The sequence below is a fragment of the Triticum aestivum genome, chromosome 7A (assembly GCF_018294505.1).
Source record: "Triticum aestivum cultivar Chinese Spring chromosome 7A, IWGSC CS RefSeq v2.1, whole genome shotgun sequence".
In the NCBI taxonomy this organism is placed as follows: Eukaryota; Viridiplantae; Streptophyta; class Magnoliopsida; order Poales; family Poaceae; genus Triticum; species Triticum aestivum.
This window is the reverse complement of record NC_057812.1, coordinates 719,266,870-719,278,556: the sequence shown is the minus strand read 5'-3', so window position 1 is coordinate 719,278,556 and position 11,687 is coordinate 719,266,870. Positions and strand designations below refer to the sequence as shown.

General features: G+C 44.9%; 1 protein-coding gene across 1 annotated transcript in view; it reads right to left on the bottom strand.

The window, feature by feature from the left end:
- LOC123153866 (GDSL esterase/lipase At3g09930-like) overlaps positions 1 to 10,459 on the bottom strand; it is a 21,130-nt gene extending 10,671 nt beyond the window's left edge. Inside the window, exon 1 of the mRNA XM_044572776.1 lies at positions 10,435 to 10,459. Within this exon, the coding sequence (XP_044428711.1) occupies positions 10,435 to 10,459 (25 nt within the window). The remainder of the gene's footprint in view (positions 1 to 10,434) is intronic.
- Positions 10,460 to 11,687: the final 1,228 nt, after the last annotated feature.

The following is an 11,687-nucleotide window of genomic DNA, read 5'->3' as shown; positions in this document are numbered from 1 at the left end:
ATAATTTATCATCATACTGGCGACTTATAATCGAAAGCCAGGCCGGGTTAATAAACGTCGGTGATTTATAATCATTCTTTATTCAACCTGTTTCTGTATACAACAAGTTTAAAGTGTCCTGGCGGTTTACCGCCGGACGGGTCATAATGCCCAATATATAACCCGGGTTTATAACCAAGGCTGCACTTAAGAATAATCAAATATGAAATATATCATACATGTGACATTGAATCACATCGTTGGCTTACCAACTTTTTATAGTAAGGGTGATAACCCAAATCTTGAGTACTGATAACTCCTCCCATATTTTGCCGGTTTATGATAAAACCGTTCCGGGTTGTGATAAACACCGATTTATTCAATACTGGTGACTTTGAGTCGGAACCAGACCGGGCTGGTAGTCTCCGGATTATAACTGATCATGTACAGACAACTTGTAGTTGAAAGCCAAGTCGGGTTAATGAACGCCGGTTTATTCATGCACATATGATACATGCTATGATGATGTAATGATGCCGCAATGTATGATGCAATATATGATGATGTATATGTATGATCAAGAGGGTTTAAGCTATGGTTCGGATACAGCCAGAGCCCCCATGTAGTCATAATTGTGGCATTGCGCCGATCAAGAGGTGTAACCGTGGTTCGAATACGACCAAGCCCCCAAGTGATTTCCCTAGTGCCCTTATGCCTATCAAGAGGTGTAACTATTGTTCGAACCCATAGCCCCCAAGTGATTTTCCCTGGTGGCCTTATGCCTATCAAGAGGTGTAGCTATGGTTCGGATACGACCAAGCCCCCAAGTGATTTCCCTGGTGCCCTTATGCTGATCAAGAGGGTATAAGCTATGGTTCGGATATGACCAGAGCCCCCAAGTGATTTCCCTGGTGGCTTTAAGCCTATCAAGAGGTGTGACTATGGTTCGAACATAGCCCCCAAGTGATATTGTGAGCTGTGCTCAAGGGATACCCATGTTTGAGCTATGCTGTGCAACAGACTCTCTTTGGCCCCTTATGATAATATTGGTTTGATAGCCGAATCAATATGTAATCAGAACTCCGCTTTATAAACAGAAGCCCCCATGTGATCAATAATATGATAAACCAATAAGGCAGGATAACCCATGTTTGAACCACGCATCATGGCAACAGGCCCTCTTCGGCAACCTTTAACTTCTTGCAAGAGATAAATTCTTCTTGAACCGGGATTTTGAACCAGATATTAAGAGCTTCAAAGCTTTGTGGGAGACATCATTCCCTTGAACCGGATTGTAAACCGGATATTTGAGAGCTTCAGTGAGACTGACTCCCCTTGAGCCGGATTTTAAACCGGAATCCTTTCTGATGACCCGGAACTTCTTCATTGAGCCGGGATTTTGTAATTGTCATATACTTTCTAAGCCGAGAATTTTCTGACGGCCTTTAGATTTTCATCAATATAACAGTAGCCGCCGGGACCGGGTTATCTTTCCCTCCATCGTCCTGAGGTTCTTAAATTTGCTGAAACTGGCAAGATTTGCTGAGTCATGTCATCGTAGCCCCCGAGTCTCAAAGGTGACTCGAGGAGTTGGCTTGAGACTATCCATATTTGATCGTGATGTAAAAACCGGTAGGAGTCATTCAATAGCTCAGTGTTATAATAATCCTTTTTGCAGTAGACAACTTGTCCCGCATTGGAGAACTTGCAAGCCAGAGTAATTGCTCTTTTTAAACAAAAGCAATATAAAAATATAAAAATATACTGGATGGATTTCACCTGATATGTTAAACCAGAAATTATCCACTTCGGAGTGGATGATCACCATGGTGAAGCTGAAATCAATCACGGCCGGGTCGACCGTGGGAGCCGACAGATGAGTCGACCGTGATACTATAAACCAGTGCGAACGGGAGAGTCGGCCACGCGGTCGGACGGGTAAATCGCCCATAGTGTTGTAGACCGTCGCGAACGAGCGAGTTGTCTTCCACGTTGTAAGCTGGCGCAGATACGTGAACCGGCCGCAAGGGCGGACGGGCGAGTCGTCCGTGGCATTGTAAGGTGGTGCGGACGGGCGAGTCAGCTGGCGTGTTTGATGTAAACTGAACCGCGACACGCGTGCCCATGGAGCCACGCGGCACAGCCGAACGTGCATCCGCGGTATAACACCACTTTTGTAATGAGTAATTTACCTGTATATAACAACACTATATGGCAGAGTGGTTGTTTTCACAAAAAATTAATAAGTATTTACTGATAAAAAGTAAACTGGATGAATATCACCTGGTGCATTAGTACAACAGATTATCCTTATGCAATGTCTGTAGATAACCTCTGTTCTTCTTAACAGCGCATGATTAATCCGCCTGTCCTCCCACCAAGCAGGTACCCCAAGGCAGAGGTGGCAGGCCGGCAAGTTGTTGTGGGGGCGTCCGGATTTCCCTCCAGCCCGTAGTGACTCGGCAGAGGCTGCGGCCACACGGGCATAATAGCAAGACCCGCCAGCGGAGACGGAGACCCCGATGCAGTGCAAGATGGAGGCGGTTTGACGCAAGTACTGCAGCTGTATTTGCCTTGGGCATCAACTAAATATAATACGTGATGTTTGTCTTGATGTGATGACGTAAACCAATGGTAGCTTCTTGATCTCGAGGTGAGAAAGTAGTACTAATTTATTGAATTGATGCAATATACTCTCCTTGACTAGAGCGTTTTTGAGACGGCGGGGTGGTGGAAATCTGTGTTGACCTCAGATCCTTGTGCCAATCCATCTCGGACGCAGCTTTGACTGATTCTTTATAATTTGACCATATATGCCGCTGTGTTGGCTAGGTGTGCACTCAACAACGAAAGACTGAACCAAAAATTGATTTTTTTCCTCGCGTGAGATACTAGTAGTAGTACAAATAGTCATAGAGGCTTCCGTTGAGCGTGGGTTTTAATCATACGAGCTAGCAACAACCAAACCGTCTTGGAAAGCAAAGTAGTATTTTTCCGTTGGGACTTGAAGTGCTCCTGTAACACGGCTGCTGTGGACCCATCTATATGATTCTTCAGGTGTGGCCGCTCCGCACAAAAAACCAAGTTTCAGGGGCACCTTAGGTACAGCTATGGGGTCAGGGCCAGTTCTTTTGGGCGATTCTATCAGAATCGCCCTCCTCCCCAGCTTCTCCCAGAATCACCACTTCGTATGTTTTTTACAATCCTAGCTAATTAGATCTTAACTAGATAGGATTGTAAAAAACATATGCAGTGGCGATTCTAGGAGAAGCTGGGGAGGGAGTGATTCTGGGAGAATCGCCGAAAAGAACTGGCCCTCAGTATGTTTCCCAATAAACAAAGGCGTGTTAAACCAGTACCTTGATTAGAAAATATCAGCGGGGCGTGGGCCCATCCAACGGCTGCACGGAATCGCTTTGTCGACCATTGACCCGACCGGGCTGATTTTTGTGGTAACCGCCTAATAACAATCGGACCCAACTGTCGTATCCGTAGAAAAATTCACCAATGACTGCGGTGGATTCCTGTAGTATATTGTGTGCGGCGGAAACGCTCATGTCGATCTTGGCGACTTGCGAAAAACGATCATGTCGCAACCTTATTTCTCTTGAATTTTAAATCTCAGACTAACAATCTGACCGATGAACTCAACTGATGTAAATCCTTTCAAACTGGCTCTTCTTCATCTGAAAATTGCGAGCTTCTCGAACCCTAGAAGAGATCCCTCCAAGAACTCATCACCACCGTGCGTGAGCCCCACGGTGGGCGCCAACTGTCGTGGTTTTGTCACGGCGGATGTCCTTAGTGTCAAGACTTAGTCGCGAGACCAACGCATCTATGTGGTAGCTTGAGAAGGGTTGAGCGGAATCGAGAGACGCAACACAAGACAAGGATTTAGACAGCTTCGGGCCCCGGGAAACATCATCCGCTAATAGCCCTACATGTTATTTGAGGCTAGGTCTCACTATGATCACGAGAGAGTCGCCGATAAACCGGCTCTTTGTGTCTAGCCTAGAGATTGTTTTTCCTCCTTCTTCTTTGGGGAGCCCTGCCCCTCCTTATATAAGTTGAAGGGGCGGGTTACATGTGGAGTCCTATTAGGATTAGGACTAGTCTATCTCTAATACAAACCAGATACAAGTCCAGGTCTTAACTCCTTGTAAGAAAAATATTCCTCACGCCTTTCCTCTTAAACCGGCCCACCATAGTATGAACCGGCCTTCATGAACTGCCCGTTGGGCCATCGGGTCTTGTCACTCCTCTGACCCGCCTGCCGGATTACCAATGAATCATAAACCGCCAGGTCCAAACAGGTCGCCAGTGAATCGTTAAGTCTCAGCCGGGTCTCAAGTAAAACACCAAGTCCGGTCGGGTTATACTTCCGGCCGGTTTACACCGCGGGGTATATCCCCGACAGGTGCTATGTGTGCTCCTCTGGCTGCCAAACAGATTGACTCCATCGGTGCTCACGCCCAGCATGATGTTCCTTGGATCGTCCCCAAATTCCGGGTGTTCAAAGTTCAACGCTTGTCACTGGCTCGCATCCTTAGGGTGACTCAGCATCTTGTCTTTTTTATTTATCTCTGGATCATTTCCGTCATCTTCTCGCTTCTTCTCCTCCCTATCTGCGTGCCAATGCAGGAGCTTTGCTAGCTTAGGGTCCGCAAAATATCGCTGCAGACGAGGAGTGATCGAAAAGTACCACACCACTTTTCGAGGAGTTTTCTTCCTCTTCTTGTATCGAGTGACGCCGCACACCGGACATATGGTAGACTCCGCGTGCTCGTCCCGATAAATGATGCAGTTGTTCATGCACACATGGTATTTCACGTGCGGTAAATCCAGAGGACACACGATTTTCTTCGCCTCCTCGAAACTGGTCGGGCACTTGTTCCCCTTGGGAAGACGTTCGTGCCAAAATGACATGTTCTCGTCGAAGCATTCGTCGGTCATTTTGTGTTTTACCTTCATCTCCAGAGCCATGAGCATTACTTTCAGGCGGGTATCTTCGGGCCTGCATCCTTCATACAATGGAGTAACCGCGTCTATCTCCAGTTCATCCAGCTTGGTTTTCTCTCGGGCGGCAGCTCTTGCGTTATTCGTCTGCTTGAGAAGCAGCTCTTGAATATGAGGGTCCTGCACCCAGCCCATCGATGGTCCATCGTCGTCTGCTCCGGCATCTTCATCTTCATGATCACGCCCTTCGTCTGCTCCGGCATCTTCCTCATCATCATGTCCGGCATCTTCTACATGATGAATGTGTACTGCATCTACTTCCTGATCATGTCCTGGAGATTCTTTGTCTTCTCGCCCACCCTCGTCGCGGTTGTCTTGCTGCCCTTCCTCATTTCTTGCCCGGCCCCCATGGACGACTTCATAATAATCTTCATCACCTTGCCACCGATAGCCATCCATGAAACCACGCAAGAGCAGGTGGTCCCGCACCTGTACGGAATCCGGGTCCATAAGGCCCCTCAGCTTGCATCTTCGACACGGACATCTTATCTCCGTCTCGTTCTTTTGAAGCATCTGGGCCTTCGCGGAGCTCAAAAACCTATTCACGATGCCTTCGGTCATCGTGCGGACCATGGTCACCTGCAGGGTAGAGCAAAATGATATTTTAGAAGCAAATTTTTTTTTGGCATGACTTTGCCTAAAAATAGGACCAAAAAGAATGCATAGTGCCAAATTCTCGCCGAAACGGAAATGAATCAACATCCCGGAAAAATATTGGCAACTATCGCATTTCAAATACCGATACCTGCAAACATAAACATATGCAACAACACAAACATATGCAACACCACAAACATACGTAGATCTAGGCCATAAAAAGTGCATGTGCACGTTGTTGGAGGGAGAAGAAAGTTGATCTACAACATAAAGAAGCTTTCCCCTTACTTACCCATGAAAAAAAAAGAAATTTAACCACCTAATTTGGGTGAATCTATGGTGCAAATGAGGTGAGGAGGAGGAGGCGGCCGAGACAAGCTTGGAGGGGGAGGTGGAGAGAATGAAGTGGGGAAAGTGAGTATGGTAGGTGGCTGTCCAAAATATCTAGCTAGTCTCAGGTTACTAATGACGCATTATTAGGTGGTGCGCCATTACTATTTTTGCAATATATATATATATATATATACATATATATATTATATATATATATATATAGTGTTACTATTCATCACCGAGGGTGTAGAATAAGTTATTCTTCACCGAGGTAATCTTACAGTCATTTCATAAATATAAATTACATTTGAAATACAAATAGTTACATTCATATTGATTTACTGCAGAAAATTTGGCATAACAAAAAAATATAGGTCCAAAATTGTATTTTATGTACATTCTACGCTATGTTTTTACATTTGTAACTTTACAGAACATAAAATATTTTTTACAAGATTATAGGTTTTCTTACGTTCTCTTTTTATGTCTAAAACAAGACAAAATTTATGAAACGTAAAATTACGGTGCATAGATCCATATGATGTAACTCTTTTTGTGATGTATTTGTTGGATCTGATGAACATTGAGTTTATGATCAGTCATATCTTTTTATATCCATGAAAGTTATTTGAGTTTCTTTGATCTCTTATAGCCTCATATTTCTTCTTCGATATTTGGGTTTTACTTGGCCAATTTGATCTATTTATCTTGCAATGGGAAGAGATGCCTGGTAGTGGGTTCGATCTTACGGTGCTTGATCCCAGTGACAGAAAGGGAACTGACACGTATGTATCGTTGCTACTAAGGATAAAAAGATGCGATCTATATCTCGGCAATAGATAAACGGATCTTGTCTACATCATCTCATCGTTCTTATTGCATTACTCCGTTTTTCCATAAACTTAATACACTATATGCATGCTGGATAGCGATCGATGTGTAGTGTAATAGTAGTAAATGCAGGCAGGAGTCGGTCTACTCATCTTGGATGTGATGCCTATGTAATGATCATTGCCTGGATATCATCATAATTATTTGAGGTTCTATCAATTGCCCAACAGTAATTTGTTTACCCATTGTTTGCTATCTTTCTCGAGAGAAGCCACTAGTGAAACCTACGGCCCTCGGGTCTTCTTCCTCATATATTTGCTTGCGATCTACTTTTTCTTTGCATTTTTATTCAGATCTATTAAACCAAATATACAAAAATACTTTGCTGCACTTTATTTTATTTATGATCTATTATTTCAATCTACTAAAAAATTCTGGCAACGTTACCCGAAAGGGATTGACAACCCCTTTAACACGTCGGGTTGCGAGGTGTTGTTATTTGTGTGCAGGTAACGTTTACGTTGTGTTTCTTGGTTCCTACTGGTTCGATAACCTTGGTTTAATCACTGAGGGAAATACCTACCTTCGCTATGCTACATCATCCCTTCCTCTTTGGGGAAATACTGACGTAGTCCTAGCAGACAGGAGTTTTGTGGCGCTATAGTCAGGGAAACAATCAATGCCACCGCCCTACGCTCGTCCACCTAGACACGAAGACACTGAAAGATCGGTCGTGCGTAGTACCTGCCAAACAGGCATGACATAGCGTAGCACATGTCGGCTAGTCATGACTTGACATCTCCACTGAAGCTCCATGCAAGACGGAGCCTCTCCATGCCTCATACCTTTGTCTTTCAGCGATGCTCCACAAACTATGCTCCCAAGAGAGAAACAACATCACAATGCCGCCATTGTCCGATCTATAAGACGAGATCCTAGAGTTTCCCCTGGAGCTTGACAGTAGTTACACGACGATGCGTTCATCAAGGTAACGGCGTTGAACACCACCATCGCCCACCGTCAACTTGCTTTTCACCGGCAACTATGTCTCCCCGACTCGCCGCCGGGACTAGATGACGGATCTCGAGATCAGACCACCCAGCATTAGGCGGACCACCTCCGACAGAGGAAATGGCCACCACCGCCAATCTGAGGTCCACCCTGTCACCGCCGTGCCACCGAGCCCTGAGCTCACCAGACGCCGCCGCCTTGATAGGCCACCCCACATCGTCCATCCCCAAGCATCAGAGAAAACATGCCCCGCCGCAAGCCACCACGAGGGGTTTTGCGAAGGTCTGGGAGTGTGGCGGGAGGGGAGGGTGGTACGCACCGCCGCCCGAGTCACCCACGGGAGGGATGACGCAGGGGCTCGGATGTGATTTGGGAGGGTTCGCAAGTGTGCATGTCGTTGGTTGGGTGCTTGTATACCCCGCAAAAAAGGTAGGGTGCTTGTATAGCATTTCAATTTCTTTTGTGTTTTTAGACCATATACTAGTTTCTTTGAAGAAAAGTTGTATTAATAAATTTTTCTTGCATGCTACTTATCGTCACATTAATTTCTTTTAAACAATACAAGTGCAGTCTCTTAAAATTGTGCAAATGATAATATAGCTGCAAATTGTGCAAATGATAATATAGCGTCAAACACCCGGTTGGCCTACCTATTTGTGAGAGGAAAGTAAGGTTTGTATTGAAAACTTGCTTCAAAACAAGTCTCAACTTCATTGATATGTGCCAAAGAACCATGTTCATAACGGGAACTTGATTTTCATGGTAAAAGTTGTTTTTCGACAATATTCATCAGAACATGCCCATATGGGCTCGAATTTCAAAGAAGGTCTCATCACAATGAACACAATGACGAAAGCATATTTTGATTTGGCGAAGTTTTTAAAATCGATGCGATTTTTCATCCATGGCGCCGACCTCGTCTTGTTTGAATGCATGTGTGTTGCCGGTCTTTTCATTTATAGGTTGTTCCATCACTAATGTATTTTAGAGTGCTCTTGCATGTGGGATGCGCTTCCTTACATCCATAGGTTGATCCATCACTAACTTTACATTTAGAGAGCTCCTGCATATGGGGAGCACCCACTCAACGAAAAAGGAAAAAAGAGTTGCAAGTGTGAGGGAGAAATTCTCAGGCAACGAGCGGGCCTCCTCGGAGAAGTCGGATCCCAACAATCGCCTTATCTTACATTTTTAAGAAGTTGATCCTCACTACTACCAATTCTCTTAACATACACACTGTCCATATCATCATCATGCCACATCACCATTCAGTTTGCAAATCATCTTAACATGCACCTAGTCAACTCAGCCATGCAGCCACATCATCGCATCGCTGGCTGGCTTTGTCCCTGAAGAAGGGTTCTCAACGCATCAGTTCCTTTCTTCTCCACGCTGCCAGCCATTATTGCTACCGTTTACATCTTCCACTATCCCACACATACAAGATTAACTAACGGGGTAATCAAGCGGCCGGCCGGCGGTTCATTACCCGTCCGCTTCCCGTACTTTATAGTTGTAGGTCCCCTCACGTCTTCTTCCACTTCCCAGTCTACGTCGGCAAATTTCTACTCTAGAAGGTGGTGTCAATCTGCATCTTCATTATGTGGTTGCAACGCTGGTTGGAAAATTCACTGGCAACTCCGCGGCTGCAGCTGCTGCAGGTTCCACCGTTGCTCTCCGTCAACCTCAAAGGTCCGCCTCACGAATCACGATTCGTTTGTTTTTCTATATCCATTATTCCATTGATTGTTGAGAGTATGTAGTATAGCAGAGCATGCGCTAGCTTTTGGTGTTGACGAACATATTCTACCGGTTCTCATGCGTAGCAGCTTAAGATTCTTTAACTAAGGCAACGATATTGCTTGCATTGGTTAGGAAGAAAGTTCATTAGAAAGGAAGTATAACCTGGAAGATTGGAGGTATGAAGAATATTTACAGATTAGAAGAGTGGAAGAAACAAATTATGTAATGCCATCTGCTTCAAGTTGTGGAGGCCAGTTGTCCACATATCTGTGCAACTAAAGATCGCCCGTTTCTTTTCGTTCCTCAGGTGCCACCATATTAGTATAACCAAAGCAGGGAAATCATTTTTGTAGGTGGCTAAAATGGCAATCGATCAACCAGTCCTCCACGTTTTGAGTCAGCAGAGAAGGAACAAGATCAGTCTGGAAACTACAAAAACGCAAGGCGAAATCCCAAACTGCAGTAACCGAGCAATGGCAGCATAAAATCACACCTTTTTTAATTATTCATTCAGTTACGTCAGTGTTTGTACATTTTTATCAAAAAAATTGTTAGTGGGACTCTTGTCAATATTGAACGAATACGATTTCCGATTTGAGATAAGCTCTACATATGTTGCTAGATCTTGGAATATTTTGCCGACCATAGTAGGTAGAGTGTACCATCATATTTTCATGTTCTTTTAGAAAATCAATACTTTCAGGTATCATGAATACCCAATATGTTATGAATTTCCGGGCACTGATTTACAGTCTTCGTCAGATGAAACTGGACCTTAATATTCTTCAACAACCATATCTCAAACAAATCATCAGAAAATCCCGCAGCAACGCGCGGAGCATCGTCCAGTTATTAAGGGTAGGACGCTTAGCCGGGGTGGTAGCCAGCCAATTGCTATGTCCGTGACGGAGCCGCATGACGTACCTCCGCGTGCGAGCGCGGGCGCCATGGAGTGCCCGCCTGAATCCGACACCGAGAACTCCAGTCCTGCCCGTCGCCGTGGAAAGTGCATCACCCTACCTTGCCGACGCTTTGCCCCCCGAAGCGTGGGGGGACAGGCCCGTGCCACCAGGCCCGGCAACACGGGTGCACGCGCGTCCCCTCTTAAGCGTGTCGCCAGCGATGAAAGTTACCCGTGTGGGACTAATAAAAAGTAAAAAAATCAAGTATCCGTACATGTTCTTCAAAGCACTTAAACAACTCAAAAACACTAGCCATGCGCGCACGTACATAGATCGACATGGTCGGCAAAGGGCAGACACATCGACCGAACATAGTGTGTACGCGTGTATTGTCTTTTCGGTGGCGGTCATTTGAACACAGAGCAATGCAAATGCGGACATAAACGTACATACACTCATCCTATCCTGTAAGCACCACTGTCTGAGATACCGAACCGGCATAATATCTTGAGATCAATAAAATAATCATGAGCACCTTCGTAGTGGATGAGAACGCATTCTCCCACGGGATGAACATGGCCGAAAAGCCTAAACAAATTCAAAAAAAATGCAAGCACCAGTACCAAACTTAGGACCTAAACCCTGATGAGCTGGTTCAACCATAAGCAAACTAATCATCTGAGCTATACTCAGTTCACTGTGGCGGCCATTTGCAAAGACTAATTATGCATGCTGTTAGAATGGAGAGACAGGGATTGTTGCGGAATAGTTGATGTATTTCTTGCACCCCATGGGCATATATAGGAGTACCTGATCGTTTTGAAGTACAAGGCAAGATAGAATAATATCCTATGCTATCCTAGCTTTCCTAATAATTACGATACTCAACATCCCTCCGCAGTCACAACGGTAGCGACGCAGACAGTGAGACTGGAGAAGAATCCGAAGGCAACCAACGGACCATGTTAAAAAGGAGAGAGAGGAATTGTTGCGGAATAGTTGATGTATTGCTTGAGCCTCATGGGCATATATATAAGAGTACATGATCGTCTTGGAGTACAAGGCAAGAAAGAATAATATCCCTACGCTATCCTAACTTTCCTAATAATCACGATACTCAACACATGCAACTGAGGGCGCCTCGCTATGTGACCGCACAACAAAACTATGAATGAATGCCTTTCACACTTCTGCAGCAGGAGAGAGCCAATTAATCTAGTCGTCTCGACTCATGTGTATTCGTTATTTCTTGAAAATTCAAAAATTCGTACAAGT